Source organism: Brassica napus, chromosome C4 (genome assembly GCF_020379485.1).
Source record: "Brassica napus cultivar Da-Ae chromosome C4, Da-Ae, whole genome shotgun sequence".
NCBI lineage: Eukaryota > Viridiplantae > Streptophyta > Magnoliopsida > Brassicales > Brassicaceae > Brassica > Brassica napus.
Window position 1 is genome coordinate 7316876 of NC_063447.1, and position 26466 is coordinate 7343341.

The following is a 26466-nucleotide window of genomic DNA, read 5'->3' on the forward strand; positions in this document are numbered from 1 at the left end:
TTTTGAGCTTTCTTAGCCCGCTTCGGGTTGACCGCGGGTGTGTTCTGAGTTTTTCGTAGTTTATGCTCGGCCAAGAAGCAGAGCCTAGACTGTTTCTGGCATCCCCAGATTACCGCTGTTCCATTTGGAGTTGGGAACTTGATGCCAAGGTGGTAAGTCGACGGTACTGCTTTCATGGCATTGATCCAAGGAGTTCCTATGATGACATTGTAGATGGCCGGGTTATCAACTACCGCGAAGTCAATGATTTTCGTCACCTCTTTAGCCATCACTAGGAGTTTGATTCATCTGAGGGTCATTGACGTTGCACCTGAGAAACCGGTGAGAGGTTTTGGTTCCGGGACGACTTCTACGAGTTCAATGTTCATCCTCCGGAGGGTATCGCGGAAGATGACGTTGACTGTTCTTCCCATGTCGATAAGGATCCTTCCCACTTCCAGGTCTCGGATTACCAGATCGATAACCAATGGGTCGCAATGAGGTTTGTCGATTCCGATGGTTTCCCGCTCTTCGAAGATGATCGTATCGTTTGGGGCGTCGTCGGTTGGGGACCGAGCCAGCCAGCTTGAACTCGTCTCAGCCTTTCGTCCATAAGCTTTGATCGACAAGATCGAATCGCGATAGAATTGCGATCCCCCGATGATCATGCTCACCCTTCGACGGTTGCGTCGTTTCCTCGGTCATCCTGCCTCCTTCTGCGTTTCTCGCCCGACTGATTTTCGCGGGTGTCATTTTCGGGGGAATCTTTATCAGTTTTGGGAGGACGATCAGAATCCAGGAGGAGGTCTTTTATGCCTGTGACCTTCGAAATTTTGCCCGCGAGGAGCTTCGCAGCAAGCCTTGCGCCGAGAACCTTGCAGTTCATAGTGGAATGACCTTTGGTCTGGTGGAACTCGCAGTAGGAATTATCCTTGAACTGGTTCCTGGTCCAGGTATTTCAGGAAGTATATCCCTGTTCGGAGTTGATAGCGTAATTATGCTCGCCCTGGAGATCTTCTCCCTCGTGGTGGACATACCTGTCGTTGTGAGGGTTTTTCCTTCTCGCGGACGTCTTCTGCGGGTTGTACTTCTGGGAGAGGACTTTCATCTCTTCTTCCATCATGATGAAGACCGTTGCCTTGTGAAGAGCGTCCTGGATTGTTCTCGGTTTTTCAAGGGATATCCATTGCCGGAGTTTCGACCTGTACCAGAGAGTTTTCCGCAAAGCGTCGACTGCCACTTTGTCGCTGATTCCGGTGACTCTTGCCATTACCAGCTTGAACCTGTTCATGAATTCGCGGAGTGGTTTGTCTTCTCTTTGAGATAGACTCCAAAGGTCGACGTCTGAGGTTTCCCTGTTTAAGAAACTCCGAGGCAAGCTGACGGAAACTTCCGATGGAGTTTCGTTTCAGACGAGAAAACCATTCGAGCGCGGCTCCTTTGAGGTTTTCGACGAAGAGGAGGCAGTAGCCAGCGTCTCCTTCGCGTTCCTTGAGTTTGCACCTTCCCATTGCGATCTGGAAAGACTGCAGATGCGCCTTCGGGTCGGTGGTGCCATCGTAGACAGGAATTTTGATCTTCCCAGGATCTGAGATGTTAGTTTCCGTGATTCAGGCAGTGAACGGAGTTTTCCGCGCTTCCTCGAGAAGTCTGTCGATCTCGGGTGCAGCGCTTGTCGCGTGGTGAATCTGCGACTTTACCGCCTTGACTTCTGCCGCAGTTTTTGCGATGACCTCTGTGCGGGTCGTCCTCGCCCATGGGCTAGGTGACCTCGGTGCGGGTCGTCTTCTCCCATGGGCGAGGTGATCTCGGTGTGGGTCGGTCGTCGCCCCAGGGCGAGGTGGTCGGTCCTTGCTTATGATTGAGACCTCATCTAGACTGATCCTCTTCTCAACGCTCCTCGGTTCGCATCCGGGAAAAACTGTCTTTTACTTGATTTAACTGTTTTCCGGAAATGTCTAATTTTCAAGGATCGATCGAGAGTTGGTTTTCCGGGAACTTTCAGGTATTGATTCCGTCGTGACCGGTTTTGACCCCAACACTCAATGCCCAAGTAGTATGTTAACCTTCCAAGATCACTCATCTCAAATTTGGCTGCCATCTCTTGTTTGAACTCCTCTATCAACTTTAATGATGAACCGGTTACATATACCACCACGATCAGGAGCTCTCTGTTTACTTCCTTTCGATAAAGCGAAGGTTCCTTCGTACACCTCTCAAAGCTTAGTCCACGCAAGATCTGGTTAAGCTTGATGCTCCATGCCCGCGGTGCTTGACGTAAGCCGTAGAGAGATTTCTTGAGCTTATACACTTTGGTTTCTTTTCCTTCAGCTTCTGTGAAGAGAACGTAATCATCAAGGTACGATGGCTTTGTGGAGACACGAGATGATCTTCTTGTCTGTGGGTGAGAGCTCTCTTCTTCTTCTTCGTCATCGGTTTCATCATCTTCATCTTCCACAAACGCAGGATCATTCGCGGCATCATCAACTTCTGATGTAGTATCACCTGAACCATTACTCAACCTCTTGAAACAAATATTTCAAACTTCTAAAAAATTAACAAATCCCCAGTCGCATAGAATATATTGGTTTTATACTTTTCCTCTTTTAATTTACTTAAGCTTTCAATAGTGATAAAAAAAACAAAGAAAAATATTTATTTTTTTATATTTCTTAAAAAAAAGTTCACCATACTAAAAAAAAGTTCGCCATTCACAAGAATTAGTTTTACACTTTTACTTTACCAATCATATCCTATAGAGAAGTGAATGTTCTAACGATAAAGCGGCAACGCGTGGGCCGCCTTCAACGACGTAAAGTTCTCCAAAGTTTTTGGCTAATCAATTAGATTGGTATCGGTCTGCACTCTTCAGTCTTCACCAACCTTAACCCCATTTCTCTCAATATCACACGTCACACTTAACTATTTATCCCTAATTAATCAATTTGTTATCCACTCTTGTGGTCCATATTTTCTTCAAACCACTTCCTCACGTATTCAGAAAATCAACTATTTAATTCTAGGGGTGAGCATTTTATCCATTAATTTGATTTTATTCGTTTGATCAAAATGAATCTAGTGTTTTAGTTAGGGGCAAAAGATAAAAATTGACAAAAAAAAATTCTAATTCGGAGCATTTTTCATTTTTGTTCACCAAAATTAAAAAAAAATTAAACATATTATTAAACTGAATTACTTAAGGATAATTAGAAAACAGTACCATAATTAGAAAACAGCCGAGGTTACGTTCGTTACGTAAACCCTCCGTCCGCCCCTAGGTTTCGATCCGAAAATGCGGATATCCGTAACTATTTGGAGCAAAAAAAATATTAAAAATCAATATCCGTCAAAAGTAAAAAAAATCAAAATTATTAATAAAACTCAGAGTCGAATATCCGCTCCGCTCCGACTTTTATATAAACATATGTATGTCTACAATTAAATATATAGTTTTCAATGTATAATGTAATTATTATTTTAGCAAACAATTTATTTATAAAATTACTTATAAAAGTATTAAATTAAGAAAGGAATATAAAATATTTGTAAAAACTATATTTTTCTAAAATTTTATGTCTTATAAAAATTTAATTAATTTGAATATGGAACATTTAGTTTCACTAATATTTAATTTTTATTTAATATTATGTAAAATATATATTTTAAAACAATTTGTATTGTTTTTATTAATTTACTTTCACTAAATAAAATGAATGAGATATCCGTAAATACCCTGTAATTTTTCTTTGGATATCCGAAAAACCAGATATCCATATTTTCGAATAAAAACATATCAAAAAGTTAAATATACGTAAAATACGAATCAAATTATAAATATTGAAAATTATGATGGTATTCGTGCCCACTCCTCCTATTTAATTTACATCAGTTACACAAATATTTTTTTTTATCTAATGTAGATAGTTTTTTTTTTTCTTTTACCGTTGAAAAATCAAAACCAAAATTCTTTGGCATACTAACATCAAACCACCACAACAACAAAATCATGCCCATTCTCTCTCGCCTCTCTTTATATAAACAACACCCCTAAAAAGTATTCACAATCCATTTTCAACTTCTAAATCACCCTTTACTCTCTCTCTCTCTCTGTTCTCTTCTTTTTCTGCTCTCTCCAGCTTATTCCCAGATGGGGGCTCACGAGAAGCGGCGTCGTTTCGAGCCAATATCAAGTTACGAGATTAAGGACCGGTCGAACCAAACCGTTGCCGCTGATCTTGACGGGACCTTACTAATCTCTCGTAGTGCATTTCCTTATTATTTCCTCGTGGCCCTCGAAGCAGGGAGCTTACTCCGAGCCTTGATCTTACTCGCATCCGTACCGTTTGTTTACCTCACGTACCTCTCCATTTCGGAGACTCTAGCCATCAACGTTTTCATCTTTATCACCTTCGCGGGTCTCAAGATCCGAGACGTCGAGCTCGTGGTCCGTTCCGTACTTCCAAGGTTCTACGCCGAGGATGTGAGGCCAGACTCGTGGAGTATCTTCAACACGTTCGGGAAACGTTACATAGTAACAGCGAGTCCACGGATCATGGTCGAACCGTTCGTGAAGACATTCCTAGGTGTCGATAAAGTTCTTGGAACAGAACTCGAGGTTTCCAAATCCGGTCGGGCAACCGGTTTTGTCAGAAGACCCGGTGTTCTTGTCGGTCAACACAAACGCGATGCCGTTTTGAGAGAGTTCGGTGGCGTTGCGTCTAGTTTACCTGATTTGGGGCTTGGCGATAGTAAGACAGACCACGATTTCATGACAATTTGCAAGGTTATTCACGCCATCCTCTCTACTTTTTCTGTATGATATGTCATTTTCATTTATTTTTATTACTATCTAACTCATTAAATACTATATTCACGACATTATGAGTATCATATGTCGTTGGACGTACGTGCAACTTTTTTGGTGTAGTAGTTATTGTGTTGTCCTGTGATGTTTATTGCTTACTATTCTTCCTAATGATTTTTGGCCAATCATATCATCTATATTTTAAATGTGTAGTAGCACTTGGTGGAGATAAAATTAGATAAATAACCGTAAACAAGTTATTTGTCAACAAATATATGTTATTTTTCTAGATAACATGTTCTTTTACGCTGACTAATAATAATATGTGAATGATTAGCGGGATAGTAAAAGCTATCTATTAGGATCAATCTATATCTTAAGTTTTTATTTATAATTTTATATTAAAATTTTAAAGGTGGTGTAAGAAATAAATAAAAAATGATTACAGGATTCCGGTTCACTATACAATCTTCTATTTTGTAAGCTGTAAGAAAAAAATATGGTTAAAACTTTTTTTTTGTTTTTGATGAAATTTTTACTTTTATAGCGGAGATATGTGCAACAATAACTTCTACATACTAAATCCTAGTTGCATCCTAGCAAATTATCTTTTTGTCATGCTAAATTACATGATATTTCATAAAGAGAAGTATCATCACCAATTAAATGTTTTTGGAAAATAAAAAGGTTTTTCTTTGTTGCAAATAAAAAGGCTGTAGTCATTACTTATTAACTTTCTTAAAAAAAACAATTTTTTTTTGTTTGAAACCTTTCAAGTGAATTTGGAAACTGTGATAAAAATAATAACTTGGGTTCTTCATATACTAACCATCGTTTTTTGTTTTGTTTTTAATTGTCTTCATGTAAAAGCCTGATAATGTTTTGTTTTGTTATTCTTGACTCTCCTTTCATTTTGTAAACTGCTAATCAATTATCCTAATTAGTTATATAAATTAATACTAAATAATTACATAAATTACGTACCATGTAATCTGGATACATGTTTTCTAGCCACTAATAAATTTGATAGTACGCATGTCTCTCTCGTGACTACTTCGGTGTCGCATCTCCATCTCCTATATGATAGGAAAAAAATGAAAAGTGCATGCTACTAATTACTAGACAATTACGTACAAACCACAACTACTTTTGTGCTTCAATTAATATAACAAAATTTGTGATTACTGACTGCAGGAGGGTTACATGGTGCCACGTACAAAATGCGAACCATTACCAAGAAACAAACTCTTAAGCACTATAATATTCCACGAGGGCAGATTAGTCCAACGTCCAACGCCATTTGTTGCTCTGTTAACTCTCCTTTGGCTTCCCATCGGTTTTCTAGTCTCTCTTATCCGTGTCTACACGAATATTCCACTACCCGAGCGCATTGCACGTTATAACTACAAGCTCACAGGGATCAAACTAGTCGTCAACGGCCACCCTCCTCCGCCGCCTAAGCCTGGCCAACCAGGCCACCTATTGGTATGCAACCACCGGACTGTACTCGACCCTGTGGTGACAGCTGTCGTGCTCGGTCGGAAAATCAGCTGCGTAACCTACAGTATCAGTAAATTCTCTGAGTTAATCTCTCCAATCAAAACCGTTGCGTTGACTCGTCAGCGCGATAAAGACGCAGCTAACATCAAGCGTCTCTTGGAGGAAGGCGATCTTGTGATATGTCCCGAGGGAACCACGTGCCGTGAGCCTTTCCTGCTTCGGTTTAGCGCCATGTTCGCCGAGCTCACGGACAGGATCGTCCCTGTGGCTATCAACACCAAACAAAGCATGTTTAATGGTACAACCACACGTGGCTACAAGCTTCTTGATCCTTACTTCGCGTTTATGAATCCCATTCCCACGTTCGAGATCACTTTCCTTAAGCAGCTGCCGGCCGAGCTGACATGTAAAGGAGGCAAGTCGCCGATAGAGGTGGCGAATTACATACAGAGGGTTTTGGCAGGAACCTTAGGGTTTGAGTGCACAAATTTCACAAGAAAGGATAAGTACGCAATGCTAGCTGGCACTGACGGTAGGGTTCCAATGAAGAAGGAGAAGATATAATTATTGATTGGATAAAAGAGAAGATGAAGAAATAATACAAACATTTGAATATTTTTCTTTTGGCTGGTTAGCTATTACTACTTAATTAAAAGGGAAAAGGATAAAGTTTGTTTCTTTTGTCTTCTATGATTCCAAGATATTTTCTTCGCATGTTTTTCTTTGTAATATTTCCAAGTTTTACTTTAGTACAATAAGGGTTTAAAAAAAAACAGTGCTTGGTCCATTTGCTTGGTCAGTTGGTTGTATACTTGTATATAATATTTGTTAATAGTGTGAACATTATTTTGTTATAAAAGTTACAGCGTACACAGGTTTTCTAACTATGACAGTATGTGACATTTCGTATATGAATGTAGTATAGCAAAAGTCATAACCGCTAAAGATCCAATGTACTGTCGTCATAACCACTGAAGATCAAATGTACCTTTGGATGTCATATCATAAGTCATAACAAGTAACGTTAAAATTAAATCTACTTTTATTTTTATATATATAGTATTAGTAACTAAGACCACCGTGGGTTCTTAAGAGGTGTGGTCCACAATTTTGTTAAAAACCAGTTCCTCTTTTTCTGCAAGAGGCGATTTTTTTACTGTTCGCGGACCCCACTGACACGTGGCGATCCGCAATTGATTCATTTTTAAATTTTTTTTTAATCAGACAAAAAAAATAAAAATAAATAAGAACCCTTAGCTTTAATTATGCTCTAATGTATCCTATCATTATCATATGTCCGGAATATACATCAATGCATTGAATTCACAAATTAACTACTCATATTAAAGCGACCAAAATAATTCATCTGTTTCACAAAAGAAGATTTGTATTGACTTTTGACAGATAAGAAAGTTGCTGCACCACATGGAAAAACACCATGAAAAGTCTTGTTAAAGCACTCTAATGGGGGTTTCTCAACATGAAATTCTAAAGTTACATATATATTTATGTATATATAAATATTAATATTTAATTATGAGTATCTATAAAATTTATATGTACATACATCTATATGTATTTTTAGAAACTTATGTTGAGAAACCCCAGTGAGGTTCCTCTTACACCTTTGAATGTGATTCTCGATTTTTAGTTTACTTTGAAGTTAAATCAAGAACATGCTACAGGATATATATATATATATATAGATGGAGTTTGGCAGTTGTAGTGTTCTATGGTGGACCAGTTATGACTTATGACTATAACTCTTTTGTCTATGAGATCTTTGGCTGGTGACATATAATTGTGGTAACTATGAAAAATCCAGACCGGGTAGAAATCTAAGGATTAAAAATCATGATCATAACTCTTGTGCCAAATCACAAAACCGGAACTAATGTTTTACACCAGTTTGCTTTCAAATTTAGCGTCAAAACGTATTTGTGAATCTTCTTTCAAGTTTTGTTTAGATGTGTAGATTTATCAAGATCACTTTAACAACTTTTTTTTTTATTATTGCTAACTTTTGGATAAAGAAAAGTAACAACATACCCCAATTTTAATTACAGTTATGTCCATTCTCTAACTTTAGTTTCGGTTTCATGTTAAGTTTAAAACCAAGCCTAAATTGACAAATCTGTCGATTGTGTTCAATGAATTTACGTTGCCAGTATTCTAGTACATATCATTTACTTGACTGATATCTACCAAGTAGTAATCTATTTAGTCTACCAAGAAAACGCATATCAATTTAAATGACCAATCTAGTTAGGTGCAGATCACTAGCTAGTTTTGCTTATATCAAGTTGTATGTATGTGCAAGTACATCTAGTTAATCACGGGTTTCATATCCAATATACTAGCAGCATATTCTACTCTCAAGTCGCTATATCTATAAATGGAATAATGAATAGATAATAAAAAACTATGACCATTGTTGGGTCTACTATTGTCATATGATTATGACTCGACCATTAATTTCCATCACGAGGGTATCTACTTAGGCACCCTCTTAAATATTTGAACAACCGTTGGGCGTCGATAACAACCTCTCCTTTCTGCGAATATTTACTCCCCAAATTTATACTGTATTTATTTGGAAGTTTTCAATCCAATTGGTTTCAACAAGTTTTCGATCTTGACTTTGATTTATTATCTTTTGATTTTATGGAACAATTTCTGATTCGCGGATGTAGTAGATAATTAAACGTTATAAGAAATAAAATTTGTTATTAAGGACGCCGAATTGATTTAATGGTTAACTAGATTAATTAGTAATTTAGTATATATTTTGGAAGTCACATATTTAAATCGCAAAAGGAGAAATCTGTTTTTTGAAACGATATTACATGATTTAGATTTTATTATAGAGCAAGTATGGGCTGAGAGATCTACAATTTTTTAATCACGAAAAAGAAGTAAGATCAGTAGTGATTTCACATGCCGTTAAATTAAAATGTTCAACCCTATATGTGGATGATTTATTTCTTACTCTTAGTCAGTTAGACTTGAGATGCATACGAAAGTAATCATCTTTGCACTGAACTATATTCAACATGAGATCACGCTGAAAATTGTGGTAAGCTAGGCTTTCAACATTGGGTTAAATCTGGGCTTAAAGGCCCACTAAGAAAAAATATTTTGATCGACAAGACAAAATCATACACGAGGAAGTTAACTTGAATCAGCGATTCAGCGTCGTTCTTTTTACCAGCGCTTCTGTGTTCATTCTCTGTGTTCATTCTCTTTCCTTCAATGGATGTTGATCTTTTCGTCGGAGACCACGAGAGAAGAGTCAACAGAGATTTTTCTACGTCAAGGCTCCAACTACTTCCTTGGTTTTTTATGTTTCTCGTGCATGCAAAGGAGATCATGCTTGAGGTACACGTTTGAGTTCGAGTGATCCAATGATATCCAGATACTTAGTGAGAGACTGAGAAAGATGCCCTGTTCTTTCTCAAGAAAGAGTTGTAAACTTTGTTTTTTTTCCTTTTTATAATTATTTATTTATTTTTGTTTGGCCATCAAGTATGTATGTTTTGGTTATAGCTTGATATGAACTGGCAGATAAAACCTGTTCTACTACAATAATGTATCTTCAGATTTTTGAATTAAAAATAACATAATCAATAAAACCAGCCTTGAGGATAGTTATGACTCACTCTAGTTTAATCAGATGATAATAAACAATGTTTAAGCCCGTCTCCTAAAATTATAAAACAGATCAGCACGTCTTTGCCTCTCCATTAGCCTTCTGTTGAATGTCCTTCTGTTGTTAGTCATTGATTTTGTTTCCATGAGAAGTTAGCTGATGTAGTACTAATGGCGTCCTTTCTACGAGTTATTGGTAAGTTGAAATGACTTTTTTTTTTGTGATATTTGATAAAGGAGTAACACATTCAAACATTCACACAAGATTCTACATTGTTCATTTATAGTCAAACTATGTTCTTCATGTTGGTTTCGATACTCAATCCCTTTTAATAACATCCTTGTATATGTTGGTTTATTGTTTTTTTCATCATTCAGTTCTATCATGGGCTTTTACTGTTGCGTGGTTTACCCTCTGGATGCTAATGATATACTTGACGAAGGAGATGAAACTCAAGTTCACGGACGCAGCTGCAATAGTCAATGTGTTTGCTGGTGTTGGAACTCTGTTTTTACAAAGAATTTAGAAGCTGATGTTTTCTGATTTTCCGGTAACATTTCCGGCTACACCGGTGGCTATTCCGGTCAGATCATCAGCTCGTTGTAAAGCTTGTAATGAGCACTACAACCTGGTATATTCACACATCAAAAACAGATTAATATTGAATAAGAAATGATTCTAAGAAGTTGGTAGCTTGGTGTATGTAACACTGCAACTTTTGTCTAAATGACAAAACCAATAATTGTCCCACATCGGGGAATACAAGAGTCATAGAGCAGTATAAATATGGCATTGTGTCATATGAGTGTAAACGGCTCAGAGGAAGAGAGAGCTCCCCACGCGCGCGCCGCCGCCGCCGTCCGGCCGGCTCGGCTCGGCGTGGGCGTGGGCTTGGGCTTGGGCTTGGGTGCCTTTGGCCCGATAAGAAGTATTCTTTTTGGACCAAGTTAAGCTCAATGTTTTGCCATTTATTTCGAGAAAAAACAGCATACAATTTTATTTAAAACGACAAGTAGTTTGTCTAGAAAATAAAAACGTCATGCATGTTATCCTCTCGAAAATTTTTAAAACGAGATAAGAGAGAGTCTTGAGGAAGAAGTTTCGGAACTCAACTTCCCTCGATCTCCGCGAGATTCTCGCCCACGTGCAGCAGCTGTTGCGGGAAGTGGGTCGTCTCCGTCTCTTTAAATATCGTCTCTCCTCTTCCTTCATTTCTCAATTTTTTCGAGATCAAAATCCAACAAAAATCCTTCTGCGTAAGTCTATATTGCGAGAGTGTTTCGTAGAGTTTATAGTTCGATAGGGCGATCACGAGTGAGGCGTGATTCGTCTGCCATGGTTTTATCCTGGGACTCTATATTCGTACAGTTCCGTCTCACTAACGGAGCGAATATTTTGAGTTAAGGAAAGAGATCATATCTCGACTCCATGTCTCTTCGCGAATACGATTTCTTATCGTTCTTGTATTCGCTTTATACATTCGTATATTTTCCTTAACATCGCTTTTATTCTATCGTTTTATATCAGTCCGGTTTTCCGGCTTATACAGCTGGTGTATCAGCTGTTGCTCATCTTGGCATGCAGTTCTTAGTTGATACATTTATTGGTCACTTTTGGATGCTCTGCCTCTCTACCTTAGCATTCAGTTTTGTAAGAATTTAAACCTTCTTTTAAGACCAGATCAGGGTAAATCCGGATGAAACATTCGCTTTTATCCCCAAATTTCAAAGATCTACATAGTTGCATGACCTCCAAATTGTCAAAAATAAAATTTTATTAAAATCAACCTAAAAATGTTTATGACCCCATAAATTTCAGATCCAATCATACCTCCTCTTTAAAACCAATAGCTTTGTTTAGTATGGTTTCGCTCTTATGCTCTTTGGTGTTTAGGGTTTCGGGTTCTTGGCAATATCAGCATCACCAATACTCTCTGGTGGAGCACAAAAGGGGCTATTCTACGTTGCCCTAACGGTCATATCCGTTGGTATATATGGACGGTCAATCTCGTTGGGAGTTTTCACAGAGGACCAACTAGAAGACAGTGGGAACAATGGGAATCCAGCCATGCTCACCAGCTTTGTCATTGGAAACGTTGGGAACTTTGTATTCCCTTTACTTGCTTCTACTGCACTTCCTCAGATAAGTCCGTGGTTTGTAAGATTCGCAGTCCCTGCTGGCTGCGAGGTCTTAGCAATGCTGATCTTTCTCTCTGGTGCTTGTTCATACAAACGGGAAAGACCTAGTGGGAGCCCTTTGACAACAGTGTTCCGGGTCTTTGCGGCTTCTGCTTCCAAAATGTCTAGTGGATATCAAAACAACTCAAACCAGCTTTATGAAGATACCGAGTGTGGTCTTGATATGAAGTCCCACACAAGTAGCTTGAGGTTTAATATTTAAATACTTAGCTCTTGTGTTGTTTATGTATGTAGTTCTTGATTCTTGGTTTGTCAAACTCAGGTGCTTGGACAGAGCTGCGATGATACTCCAAACCGAGCCTTTGGAACAGCAGAGGGGAAACAGATGGAGACTTTGTAGGGTTACAGAAGTGGAGCAAACTAAAAGCGTGATACGCACGGTTCCTTTGTTCACGACATCTCTTATCTCCGGGATCGTTTTCTCTCTTGGTAACACTTTCTTCCTCGAACAAGCAAACCATTTGGACTCCAAGTTAGGATCATGGAACCTCCCTCTCCCACTCCTCTTACTCTTTAGCGAGGCTGCAAGGCTAGGATCTCGAGAACTATGCGTCATGGCTGCAAAACGTAACGCCCAAGCACCAAAACAAACCAAAACACCATATGGTATACCAGTCTCCATCATCCTATCGGTATTCTGCTGCGCCATTGCTGCACATGTTGAGTCCATGAGGCTCAAAGTGGTTAGAATTCAAGAGACCGTCTCCATGAGTGTTTTCTGGCTGCTTCCACAGTACGTTCTTCTCGGTTCAATAACAGGGATCTATGAAAACAGCTTTGCGCTTTACCTAGAAGAAACGGTCCCTGAAGAGTTGAGTCAATACATGGTTTTGTTTAACGTGGGTGTGTGTGGGGTTGGGATCATGAGCAATATTGCTCTTGTTAGTGTGGTGGGTAGAGTAAGTGGAGGCAAATGGTTTCAAGACACAATAGACAAGAGCCGGTTGGATAATTATTATTGGGTGCTATCAGCTTTAAGCATGTTCAACCTCTTGCTGTATTTTTCTGTAACTAATAGGTACACAAAGTGCAACAAGAAGGATGGTGGAGCACAAGAAATGATCGATAGGTGATAGATTTTTGTGTGATTCTGATTTTCATTTGTATGTCCTGATAGACCTTAGATGAGGTGACTATGTTGTGGCTTTGTAAAAACAAACGGCAAGCTATGTTGTTCATTCCTGTTGTAAAGTAAACAGCATGATGTGTTAATAGTTGACAAGTGACATATGCCTTATGTCTTCTTGATTTGAGGTGTCATCACTATGAAACATCAAACATCCAAAAGAATCAGAAGTTCGCAAGACCATATTCTATGCCACACCAGTCATACCTTCATACCATGTTCTCAACCAGTCTCTTGTATCTAGTAAGAATACAAACAATACTGAATAGGCATAACCAAACCTCTTGGGCACATAGATAAACGTACTAACATTGTTGGTTTATCTATGAGTGTGACAAGACTAATAAACCCTCAATGACTTTTAAGAAACAAAATAAAGTAGGTTATTGCTTTACATGTGGAAAATCAAATCAAATCAAATCTAACATTATGGAAGTGAGATTACAAATATAATTAGGAATCAACTGTCTTGCTTCATAGTCAAATTTTCAATCATATGTGGATACTTCATTGCTCCCGAACGCATCAAAATGGAACCCACCAAACATCAATTAAAGAACAAATTCACCAATAATTTGAAAATTTCCTGATGTTTAAAAAGTAATTAAAATGCATCAATCTTTCTGTTTGTTACACATTATGTTTCTAATAGCGATATATTGGTCGTGGAATATGCACAATAATTTATTACTAGGATTTCCACGATGGGATAGAGATTAATGTAAAGAAATATACGCATTACTAATTAATTATTAGTTGGAAGTTTATAGTGTTGAGTGTTGACAGATACCTGATCACAAAAAATTAAACGGATATAATCAGTTCAAAAACTATGTATAGCAAAAAAGTAAATATCATATTGAAATATACGTACTAGAATTCCAAAATGAATTTAAAATAAAATATAGAAGGCATGTACTAATCCACTCTATATACGTTAAAAAGTCTTATGACAATTCATAATTCACATTAAGTCCCAAGATAAAGCTATAAAATTGGCAACTTGTGTGGAACAAAAGCATATTAATCATTATGGCTTTTTCTTTAGGCTAGCTATAGATTCTCATTCTCTTGTCAACTTCGAACTTAGAAAGTCATTTTGAATAAAATAATTGGGTAAACAGATTAATTAAAAACCAACACAAAGCCATGTTTCGATTAGAGATTTGTCAACACAACAAGTTGTAAAATTTCTTAGATTAAATAATGTAAAACCCACTTTACATATTATACATTTTAGCTTCATATTCCTAAATATAATTGGTTCCAAACTACCGCACCCATTTGAAACTGTGTTTTTATCTTGTTGAAAAATATATGCTTTCCAAAAATAATAATTAGATTACATGATGATAAATTTTGTCCTGCAGAAATATATTGTGTTACGAGCTTAACATTGGTTGATTTATTCTCTTTAGGCTTACATGTATTCATTCTATCTAATTTTAGTCTCAGATGTTAAGTTACAGGTGATTCCGATATAAAATCAATTGGTAATTAAAAAATGATTTATCTATATTTAGGATTGCCGATGTGAGATATTTGTCTTTAATACGCACTTCGAAATCATGGTTTTTTGAGTATCAATTTCGAAATGTCTGGGCAAAGATCGGTGGACCGATTTTTGGGCTGGATCGATAATGTATCGGGTTGGATTTGTTAGATCGAACTCTGTTAAGTTAAATAGACTTCTAACCTAAAACCAATTGGTGATAAGAAGATTGACCAATTTATCTTATATATTACTTAAAATACCTTCCAATTTTTGATGTTGACCATTTGACCCTAATAACAATATTCCCTTCACACTGAGACTTTAATTAGCCGCTAACTTTAATCTAGCACAGTTTGTTAATTGCAAAATATCTAATAAAGCACCACAATTATAATTATTTGTTAATGAAAAAAAATCATCAATAAGGGCCAAAGATTGTAAAGTTTACATGACACAACAAAGAAAATTGTAATAAGCAATTTGATCTCACAAGAGTTCCAAATCACACAGACACGATTACACGGAAGGCAAAGCTGATCACTCAGCAATTAAAATAACCAAAACCTAGTTAATGTGATGAAATGTTCGTTGAATCAACCACACAAATAAACAATAAATATCTCGAAAAGAAAAATAAGAGGAGCTATTTTTTTAGTATATGCACGCGAATCAACAAAAACAAAAAGAGTAAAAAATTATTAAGATTATTAACTCTTAACCTCTCCGAGATCTTCACCTTGTGCTACATTTGGAGATACGCATTGTACGATTCAAATTGCGATGCGTTAAGAAAACTTTGCTCCTGCAGTTTTGCCATGTATGGCGTTGACGACATTCCAAGGAGCGTTTCCTGAAACGCGTTTTGATTGTAAAACGCAACTGCTGTTTCATCGTATATTGTTTGACCTTCCCACTGATCCGACGCATCCGGCTGGCTTCCTCCTAATGACGGTGGTGAGCATGGTGCATTTGTGGCATCGGCGGCTGCCGCATCGGGAGTGTCTGGGATGTTGACGGTGGTGATATCATGGATGCTTGATCGGCGTTTGTCTTTGCCGCCGTTGACTTGCCTTATAAAATACTTTTGAGCATGACTGGCGACTTGTGTCGGCGTCCGTGTGGTCACGAAGTTTCGAGCTATGTTTCTCCAATCGCCTTTTCCATACTTCTTCAGACCCATCAGAAATTGTCTGCGTATTCATTAAACCGCACTGATATTAACACATGATACCACTCTAAGCATAGACATCAATCTTTAATGGGCCATTAATATATATGTATGATGCAATGCGCGTGAGTGTAAAACAATTTTAACCGCACCAAGATCCAACTAAATCATTTCACATATTAAATGCATACAAGAAAGAAGCAAGATCTTAAGCAAAAAAAAGAAAGAAGCAAGATTTCATCTGCTCAGTATATAGTTTTTACCCATGGATTCATAATCTCAAAACATGAAAAAATGCTCAAAAACTAAAATTTTAATATAAATGTCGTTTAAATTCATTAAAAATTGGTTTGAAAAGTCATACTATAGATGTAAACAGATGTTATTTTGTAATCTATTTAAATTCAAAGTCATGTCCTAAAAGTCGTTCTAGAGTTTATAAAAACAAAAGTAACACTCAAATAACTACTTTGTAAAAGTAAAACTAATGGAATCTAAACATGCATCTACTATGTAATGGGCGTATATGCCTGTCTCTCTGTCTCAAAACAATACGTAAAGACGCATTTTGTGTGTTGGTGGATGACTGTATTGTCTTGATTAACTATAGAATATAAATAATTATATGTTATAATGCGTATCTTTATACGTATATACATAAACACGTTTCCAAGAAAAAAGTGTACGTATGTGCATAGTCCAAATCTAGAGAGAAAAGCATTGACGTATTGTGTACCTGTGTTCTTCTTCTGTCCATGGAACACCTTTCTTCCTTTCATGCTCCGCTGCTCTCGCGGCGGATCCTCTCTTTCCTCCGGCGGCGGCGAAGTAATACCCGTTCATGTTAAATCCATTGCTTCCAGCGTCGTAGCCTCCCCAATCTAGCGTGAATGAATCAGAGGCGTAACCAGGGATCGGGATAAGACCAGCTTCGATGTCGCTGACGTCTTCCTCTAGCTCTCTGTACTGTTTGATCACGTCTCCGACTGTTTTGCCGGGGAGCATAGCTGCGACTTTGAACCATCTGTCGGGAGTGTCTTTGTCGTAAAAGGCTAAAGCGTTTTCGAACTTCTTGTTTTCTTCAGCTGTCCACTTGGTTCCTCTGTTCTCTTGGAACAACCAGTTTGATGTCTCTAAGTATGTTGCTGGTGACATAACTTCGAGTCCTCTGCTCATCTTTTTTTTTTTTTCAACGGTTCTTGATTGAAATTTAAAGAACAAAGAACAGAGTTTTTGATTGTGTATCAATGGTGAAACTCAGAGAGAAGGAGAGAAAGAGAGAGTTGGGGACTTTGATCTATGAAGATGGCATTTTTTCAAAAGGAATCTGAGAGAGAAAGAGAGATGATAAGCATCTAATAAGATAAGAGAATCTAAAGAAGGAGAACAAGAATAGATGCTTTTTCCAGACTCTAAGGACAAGAAGAAGAAAAAGATTCTGTTTATTAGTGTTGTTGTCTGAACGATAAATACCTTTTACCAAAATCAGTTTCTTATTGGTAGATCCGAATCCAGAGAAGAAAAATAAATGAAGAAAAACAGAGGATCTCACATGAGGGCAATGGAGAAGCTCAGGTGGGTTTAGAACATTAAAGCTTGGAAAGTGAACAAAACTGTTGTTCTTTCTCCCAAACTCTCAAGTTGAGAAGGGCAGAGAGAGAGAGAGAGAGAGAGAGAGAGAGAGAGAGAGAGAGAGAGAGAGAGAGAGAGAGAGAGGAGAGATGTACGAAACAGGAATGATCTGAGAGTGAGAGGTGAGTTAAAAAGCTGTTGAGCTGTGATTGTCTATGGCTATTTCCCATACAAAGTTTTCTGAGCCTTTTTAATTATTATATTTATATCAAGATCTACTAGTTTTTGCAACTTTTTTTAATTGCTTGACTACCTAAATGGAGTACTAAACGTTCTTGGGATAAAAAAAATATTCTATTTACAGAAAAAATATTTTAACAATTTTCATTAATATGATAAAATAACTTTGTTAGAATAGTTTGAAGTTACTTAAACTAAAAGTATAGCTAATGCTCTATGATAAATGTATTCAAACATGCTGTAAACTGTAACAAATGAAAGTTATGAATTTTTTTTTTGAATATTAACACAAAAAATATGAATTTTATGATGCTTAAGTCATATATAAAACGATGTTACTGTTGATGTATAAATCATGAAATAGTAACATTTTATGTAATCTTCTTTGGTAAGTAGTCCACATCAACATAGTATTAGCTATTAGTATAATTCAAATCTTGGCAAAAAGCAAAAAAAAAAGTATAATTCAGTTGAAATTAAAAAGGTATTATTTCAAAAGGAGATTTTTTTTTGTCATCAAAGATACAAATTCAACTAAGATATTGCAAAGTAATTTTGTGTCTATCTAAACAACGAAACGATTGTTGCCGAACCTTACGTACCACACTGTCCGTTTTTGTATTTTGCGTTGGAGGTACGTGTAAATGTTCTGATTAACTGAAGCTCTCCATGAACAATTTGATATCTTCCAAATATGTTGTAAAAAGATTTCAAAATGAGATATGATATCCAAGATTCTTTTTAATATCTATTTTCAGAGTACTTTTTGATTCAATCAACCAATAAATACTCGTCGTTGTATAGTCTGTGATAGGCCTTCATATAAATATAAGTAAAAGACATGTGTCTTCTTCCAATATGTGGCTCACACGTGTACATATTTCATTTGTTCTCAAGAAGCTTTTTATTTATTTATTAGTATGCTTTCAGGACCGTTGATTGATACATTTCTATTCCTTATGCATTTGTTTTTGGATAAAAATAATAATTATGACTACATAATGGGAGATATATTTTGCGGCTTAGATGTTGCATAATTATAGGCCAAATAGAAGAAATCACAGACTCAGACGAGACACACAAACGAGGAGCAACCTTCATTGGCTAGCAAGAATTAAGGTCGGTTAAAAAGTAAGTATTTAAGTATTTTTCCATGGTGTTGACATTGAACCTTTTGGGCACATGAGTTGTTTGTTTGTATATATATTGAGGTGCCTTATTTTATTTTTCTGTTTCATAATTTGGTAGCAATATATTTCTGGACCACAGTTATGATAACATAGAAAATTGGAGAATGTGGTTAAGTGTATATTTTGAAATTAGGATGCTAGGAAACAGGAAAACAACATTATTCTACTACAAACTATGCTTGTATACAAAGATAGACACACCAGTTTAGTCTCAATCCAAAATACTTAAACAAACTATATAAAGCTTACAAAAACTTACACCAATTGGCATAAAAAAGCGAATTACTAATTTATTTATTTTTTTGGTAGAAGCGAATTACTAATATAATCCTGCTAGAAAAGTAATAATGAAAACGTAGTAGTCATTTTATTAGTCAATATCGAAAATCTATTTCTTGATGCTTTTATTTTAGCCATTTTAAAATTTATATGATGGTTATATAGTTTAGACATTACCGTGAGTTTTACTATGAAATCTTTTGGTTAAATAACTAATTACATAAGAAATGGTAATAATTTTTTATGGCATACTATATGCCAGACTATATCTTGGAGAACTATCAGCGAAGATATTTTATTATACGATGATGACACCTTGCTTAAGTTCTGGGTTTAAATACAACCAATATTTTCCTAACACAATCAAATCGAGTAGCAAATGGTTTAGTGTTATAACTGCGTGCCTAAAGGTAACAAACTCGTCATAATATCGAACCTTAATTTATTAACGTTGGAAACATAGTCATGATGATATTCTAACAACATCTAAAATTCCAAATGAAGGTTTATCAATTACGGTCTATGACATAAAAATAATCCCAATTTATTATAAGATTGAGTTAAGAAATCAATTTAGGTAAAAACTCAAATTAGGTTTTAACAATTTTTTTTTTTCAAATTATAGTTCTACTACAAAAACTTTGTCGCAGTATGAATACGAGTTTTATCAGAATTTGAGATTACATATGTTTTGACTGTGGTTTGTGTTTTTTGTTTTTTAAGATGGCATAATTAAAGGATTTATATGGAAAGAAACGTTATGCCAAAACCTTCGACTCACTCGAGTAGCCCTAGCATAAAGGACACAAGTCACACAATAAGATTTTGATAAGACACTCTCAAACTTGATAGCATAAAGGATTGTGAGAGGGATACTTTCATAGTACAATAATACAGAGATATATACGAACATCTCCAAAAATATTTTAGAACTAATAAATTGAAAAGCAAATAAAAAAAAGAGAATTAAAATGGTTCTTATCAGAAACAGTCTGTCTTATTTTTTCAAAACTTTTATTGCACATGTATTTTTCAATTTTCATTAAATAAAATATTAACTTTTTGATTGTAAAGAATTTAAGAAGAGTTTTCAGCAGTCGGATATTCTAATATTTTTTTGTTAGATGTATATATTGATATGTTTAAGGTTTGTAATTATTCATTTCGAATGATTAATATAAAGAAGTTTCTGACAAAAATGTATTCTTCTCACTTTGTCCTATTTATAGTTTATAATATTTGTGCATTATCTGAGACACTTAGGAGTGCGATTATATACATATATATAAATATATGTAAATTAAATATATATACTGAAATGCTCATTTTTCCTGCAATTGTAACTCATAGTATCATGGGACAACACTTGCTTTTCTGTGTCACTAATTAATTTCTTATAACAAATAACCAGTCGCGAATAATATTATACTAAAATGGGTTAGGTAGCTTAAGTGACCACGCCATAACAGACACAATAATTATGAAAAGGTACTTTTTATTAATTAGTAGTTAATTAGCGGTATATAGTAGTTGAGGATTCAACGTATTAGTCGAATTTGATATATACGTTTTATGTTGGAGTTTGTATACGTTTTCTGTGAGAAAAATATGTTTGACTACAAAGTACAAACTTATGTTTTGGTATGTATGATCGTACATGCCTATTTATTAAACTAAGATAAATATTATTGTTCAATACAGCTTCGACTTCAAAAATAATCTCGGCCGTTATGTAATATATCCTCTAATGCTAAAAAGATCACAGCAATTGTTTTTAGTCTAGAAGTTTCATGCAAATTCGATATCGTCTAGAGAGGCCAGGGATAATGTAATTAAGATAACTCTATGTACATATAAACATACGTTAAAAGCAAGGAAAAGGAATCCCAGACTTCAAACTTTTCAAATTATGGCAAATTGGACTCAGATTCATGTTTTTTTTTTCACTTTACCATTCATACAAATGTAATTCATTGGACCGAACATTTCCAACTCCACTCTATTTTCCCATCAAAAATAGAGTTTATAGTAAAAATGCTCAAATGATACTCTATTTTCTACTCTATAATAATGTAAACCTATTTTTTATTCTATATATAGAGTAATTTTTTTTTATTTTTTGTTCATCGCTCTATTTTTTTCATCGCACTCTCGATGGATGACTCTAGCTCTTGCTGAGGAAAAGTTCTTCTGCCAGAGATCAAGAATCCAATGGTTGAAATATGGAGATAGTAACACAGCGTTCTACTTTAAAATGGTAACAACACGAAGATCAGACAACCAAATTCACTTCCTTATTGGTAGTGATGGTCGTAGAATCGACAACAGATCTGAGATTGAGGAACATTGTGTTGCGTTTTTTAAAGATCTGTTGGCAAAGGAGTCCACTCCCCTTACAGCACCAGACCGTGATCTTATTGGTTCTCTTAGTGCTTTCCGTTGCACACCTGAGATGCAAAGCATGCTGATTGCTGAGGTCTCTGCTGCAGAGATAAAAGAAACGGTCTTTGCTCTTCCTGTCCATAAGGCTCCGGGGCCTGACAGATATAATGCAGAATTTCTGAAAGCAACTTGGGATATCACTGGGCCATAGATAACTCAGGCTGTTTAAGAGTTCTTCCGCAATGGACAGATTCTCAAGCAATGGAACTGTACTATTATCACCCTTATCCCTAAGAAGGTAAATGCCGACAAGATCTCTGAGTTTAGGCACATATCTCTCTGCAATGTCTTATACAAGATAATCTCTATGATTATTGCAAAGCGGCTAGAGATTATTCTTCCCTCCATGGTATCTCCTCATCAATCAGCTTTTGTCAAAGGGCGTCTGCTTATTGAGAATGTCTTGCTGGCCACGGAAATGGTTCAGAAGTTCAACCAGAAAAATATATCCAGTCGGGGGGTTCTTAAAGTAGATCTTCGGAAAGCTTTCGATTCTCTACGGTGGGACTTCATTATACAAGTTCTGAAAGCAGCTCAGTTTCCTTCCACCTTCATCAATTGGATTCAGCAGTGTATAACTACCACCAGCTTCTCAATCAATGTCAACGGAGATCTATGTGGCTTCTTTAAAGGGGAGCAGGGCGTGAGACAGGGGGATCCGATCTCACCTTATCTGTTCATCATTGCAATGGAGGTGTTCGGGAGACTTCTTGAACGGAAATTCGAAGATGGAAGCATTGGATATCACCCTAAGGGGCAAGATCCCAAGATTTCTCATCTAGCTTTTGCTGATGATGTGATGGTTTTCTTTGATGGCTCCCATAATTCTTTAAATGAGCTCAGCTCAACTCTGGAAACCTTCCACCGGCTCTCAGGTCTAGAAATGAACAGAGAAAAATCTGCGTTGTACACAGCTGGAACAGATGCTGAGGAACAAGAAAGCCTTGCGGCCTTTGGTTTCACTCAGGGATCCTTCCCTTTTCGGTATTTAGGGCTCCCTCTTACCCACATGAAGCTACAGAAATCTGAGTATTCTCCTCTATTGGATGCAATATCTAATAGATTCAACCACTGGACAACGAAAGCCCTGACTTTTGCTGGCAGGTTACAGTTAATATCTTCGGTTATCTGCAGTACTGTCAACTTTTGGATCTCCGCCTTCATGCTGCCAAAGGCTTGTATCAAGCAAATTGAAGGTATGTGCAATCACTTCATGTGGTCTGGTGATATTGCAAAGAAACATGGAGTGAAAGTTGCTTGGAGCACTGTCTGCCAGCCTAAGGAAGAAGGCGGTTTGGGACTAAGAAACTTCAGCCTCTGGAATAAAACCCTTAACCTGAAACTTATCTGGCTTCTTTTCTCCAACTCTGACTCCCTGTGGGTTGCCTGGATGAGAAAGCATAATCTAAAAGATCACCGCTTCTGGAGCGCACCAGCAATGGCTACTAGCTCCTGGATCTAGAAAAGCCTTACCTCCCTGCGCCCCCTAGCTCAGAAGTTCTTGAGATGCTCCCTGCGAAATGGGGCTACTGCTAAGTTCTGGTTTGATCACTGGCTGCCCATAGGTCCGCTGCTTTCTTTTGTTGGCCAGGAGGGTCCTCTTCTGATGGGAATTCCCATAACTAGCAATGTCGCTGATGCCTGCACTGCTTTAGGTTGGAGGGTTCCTTCCCACCGTGTTAGACATCAGAGAGTTGCAGAAGCCCGCGACAGTATGATTGCTCACCCTCTTCCCAACCTAGCTCAAGGTCCTGATGTTTTCTCTTGGGTCGTTCCAGGCTCTACGTCCCCGGGCTTCTCTTCTGGGTTAACTTGGGAGCATCTTCGTCAAAAGTTTCCCAAACTCTCATGGACTCGTTCTGTTTGGTTTAAAGGCTGCATTCCCAAGCATGCCTTTACTTTCTGGGTGGCTCATCTGGATAGGCTTCATGTCAGACAGAGACTTGTCACTTGGGGCATTGATGTTCCTGACACATGCGTTCTGTGTAACCGGTTCTCTGAATCAAGAGAGCATCTGTTCCTGGAGTGCGAGTACAGCAAAAATATTTGGAGCAAGTTGTTTACGAAGCTGGGAGAGCCTCGTACGCGGATGCGAAACTGGTCAGCTTTGATCCATTGGTTACAGGCTGCAAGGGGAAAACGACTTTTCACCATTAAGCATATTGCTACTCAGGCCATAGTTTATCTGATATGGAGGGAAAGGAACTCAAGATTACATGCTGGGAACCCGCTACCCCACTCGGTCGTGTTCAAACAGCTAGATAGATGCGTAAGGGACATCGCTCTCGCTCGCAGGGACATGAAAAGATTCCAGACTATGCTATCCATCTGGTTTAGATATGACTAAGAGCTTATGATTCTGAAGCAAGCTGCTTCCTCCGAGTTACTTTAGACTTTTTTCCACTTTTTTTTGGGTCTTTTGTAACTTTTTAGCTTCGCCGAGCTGTTGTAAAAACGTTTCCTTGTTGGTATAAATTCACATTTTATCAAAAAAAAATATATATATATCCAACTCAGTTATTGTATTTTAAAAGAAAAAATAGAATACACCATCGGAGATGGTGTAAGCAATGAGCTTTCCTTAGCAATATATCTAATTTTAATAAGAAGCGCCAGAGCCCAGAGGTTTTCGATAAAAAAACCAATTAAATTAGATAATAATTTGATGTTCTCCATCTCCACATCTACGACTCTTTATATCAGAGTTGTTTAAGTAAAATGTCAGAGTTGTTTGTCCACCACTCACACCCAACAGACGATTATATATTTTTTAAAATATTAATAAGGCAATAAAATATTCAGTAAAGTTATTATACGCTGGTTTTTAAATAGGAGTGGTGCTAGACAATGACTGGTTTTGTTATGAATATTATTTTCGTAGAGTTTCCTCAAAGGGAAAGCATCTCTTATTTCCGAATGAGGACACTTTTCCTCCCGAATAATTTATTTTCCTTTGATATATTTAGCGATGCAGGCAAGTAAATGTACATTATAACTATACTTTTAATTTTATCTTTAATACAGATCTCCGACCTTTCTAGCTAGGTTTCTTTCCTGTATTTTGGTGGTATAATACCAGTTATAATACCTTTCTTAATGGTTTAGCTCATCGTCTTGTCACCATTGCGATGATATTTGACTGTATTGATTAGTACAACTGTAGATCATATAAAATGAAAACCCTATAAATCTTCTTTTTCTTTTAACGAAAAAAAAAAAATCTTCTTTTTTTTTTGCTTAAAGAAAACCCAATAAATCATACGCAAGAAAATAAAAAATTGTCCCTACACTTTTTATTTGATTAATATTTTCTTTGGGTTTACGGATTTTATATATTCCAGAAAATGATGATAATTTAATCAACAATAGTTGTACTTTAGTTATAATTTTATTTTTAATAAATGAAATGTGATGAGTCGACAAAAAGAAGAATGAAATGTGATGAAACACAAAAATATTTTTACACTTTTCATGTCAAACTCTGGAAGCTTAAGTTTTTGCTTTCTATAATTAGCAACATCAACTTATTCAGTCTCTCATGATTTCACTATACATAAAAATGGACAATAAACATATAGTATAAGCTAATTAATAATAAATAAAAGATTAATATAAGACCATATATATATATGTAATCTGAAAATATTCTATTAATCTGAAAATGTTGGTAGACAAATACGTATTTATTTACTACATAATAACAATATATTATTAAAATCATCTTGTATATAGAATTCGGATATGGTCATGAAACCATTATTTTTAAAGTTGGTTGTATTTGTGACAGCAAAACAATTGAGGTACGTTTCGTAATTGTATAAAGTATTAGGAATAATTAAATGATGGGCAACAAAAAGAACGACACGAAGTTGGGAGTAAATAGGGAGCTGGGCAACAAAAAGAACGACACGAAGTTGGGAGTAAATAGGGAGCACTGGCGCATAGTTTGACCCACCGGAGCGACAACAGAAGAGTGCGAGCGTGCCAGTAGGGCTTCCACTCATAATGCGCTCCACACGCTTTTGTACATTAGTGGCTTTGCACAAATCATTTGATATCTTTAATTTATTTATTATTCTAGTTCTATATAAAAATATTTCATAGACTTTTATTATAAGTTGGAACCCATACTTTACGTTATATATTTATGCATTTTGGAGGTGCCAAGAAAATGACAGGCTCTGATAGTTTTGTTGTCAATGGGAATTTATAAGAACTTCTGGCTGTAGTATATATTTCTCTGGAAAACCATAGAGAAACTATAATTCAGGAAATACAAATCAGTCATACCGACATGCCGTTTTTTGAAATTTCCAACAGTGAAATGAAAAGATAAATTCTACAGAAGTCCGTCTATGTCCTAGTCTTTACCAACAAAACAATAACCATTGAATTTTTTTTTTCCGTCAATAGTTTTTTTTCCGTCAATAGTTTTTTAATTTTTCACTTGTTTAAATTTAATATTATGATTAAAAATAAAATACGTTTTCTTCATGTAGAATATATATGAATGTATATATGTTATATTTCACTGAATGTTACAATAAAATATTTCTCATTCTTAATATAGTCTTTCTGTTGTAATTAGAGAGTTTAGAGACTGAATATTTATGTATTATTAATGATCAATAGATGTTCCTTTATATAAGGATTACAAGATAGAGATAAAAGGAAAGTGTACATATCCCTATCCAAGAGGAAATAGGAAAACTACTAAAACATAGAAAAATGAAACTATCTATATCCTAAGTCGGCTAAGGCTTTGGCCGACTCTCTCTCCTCCTTGTGGCCGCGGTTGGGCTTGATGTGGCCGACAGGCTTTCT

At 36.5% G+C, this 26466-nt stretch overlaps 5 protein-coding genes across 5 annotated transcripts; 4 read left to right on the plus strand and 1 right to left on the minus strand.

Moving 5' to 3' along the window:
* The first annotated feature begins 4125 nt into the window (after nt 1–4125).
* LOC106429324 (glycerol-3-phosphate 2-O-acyltransferase 6-like) lies at nt 4126–6976 on the plus strand. Its single transcript, NM_001316016.1, is given in 2 exon segments — nt 4126–4762; nt 5978–6976. Coding segments are annotated over 2 exon segments (1506 nt in total). The 5' UTR covers nt 4126; the 3' UTR covers nt 6848–6976.
* A 3488-nt stretch (nt 6977–10464) lies between these two features.
* LOC106429325 (protein NRT1/ PTR FAMILY 5.5) lies at nt 10465–14119 on the plus strand. The gene is made up of 3 exons (XM_048755412.1): nt 10465–10563; nt 11826–12319; nt 12393–14119. The coding sequence occupies exons 1-3, from the start codon at nt 10465–10467 to the stop codon at nt 13201–13203; spliced, it is 1404 nt and encodes a 467-aa protein (XP_048611369.1). The 3' UTR covers nt 13204–14119.
* A 1094-nt stretch (nt 14120–15213) lies between these two features.
* Nucleotides 15214–17721, minus strand: LOC106357412 (transcription factor DIVARICATA). The gene is made up of 2 exons (XM_013797086.3): nt 16656–17721; nt 15214–15941 (listed from the first exon to the last, which is right to left on the minus strand). The coding sequence occupies exons 1-2, from the start codon at nt 17093–17095 to the stop codon at nt 15494–15496; spliced, it is 888 nt and encodes a 295-aa protein (XP_013652540.1). The 5' UTR covers nt 17096–17721; the 3' UTR covers nt 15214–15493.
* Nucleotides 17722–21358: 3637 nt separating this feature from the next.
* Nucleotides 21359–23104, plus strand: LOC106356058. Its single transcript, XM_013795897.1, has 2 exons — nt 21359–21718; nt 21833–23104. Exons 1-2 carry the CDS (start codon nt 21359–21361, stop codon nt 23102–23104), a joined length of 1632 nt encoding a protein of 543 aa, XP_013651351.1.
* Nucleotides 23105–23248: 144 nt separating this feature from the next.
* On the plus strand, nt 23249–23989 carry LOC106356059. Its single transcript, XM_013795898.1, has one exon. It carries the CDS (start codon nt 23249–23251, stop codon nt 23987–23989), a length of 741 nt encoding a protein of 246 aa, XP_013651352.1.
* The last annotated feature ends 2477 nt before the right edge of the window (nt 23990–26466 follow it).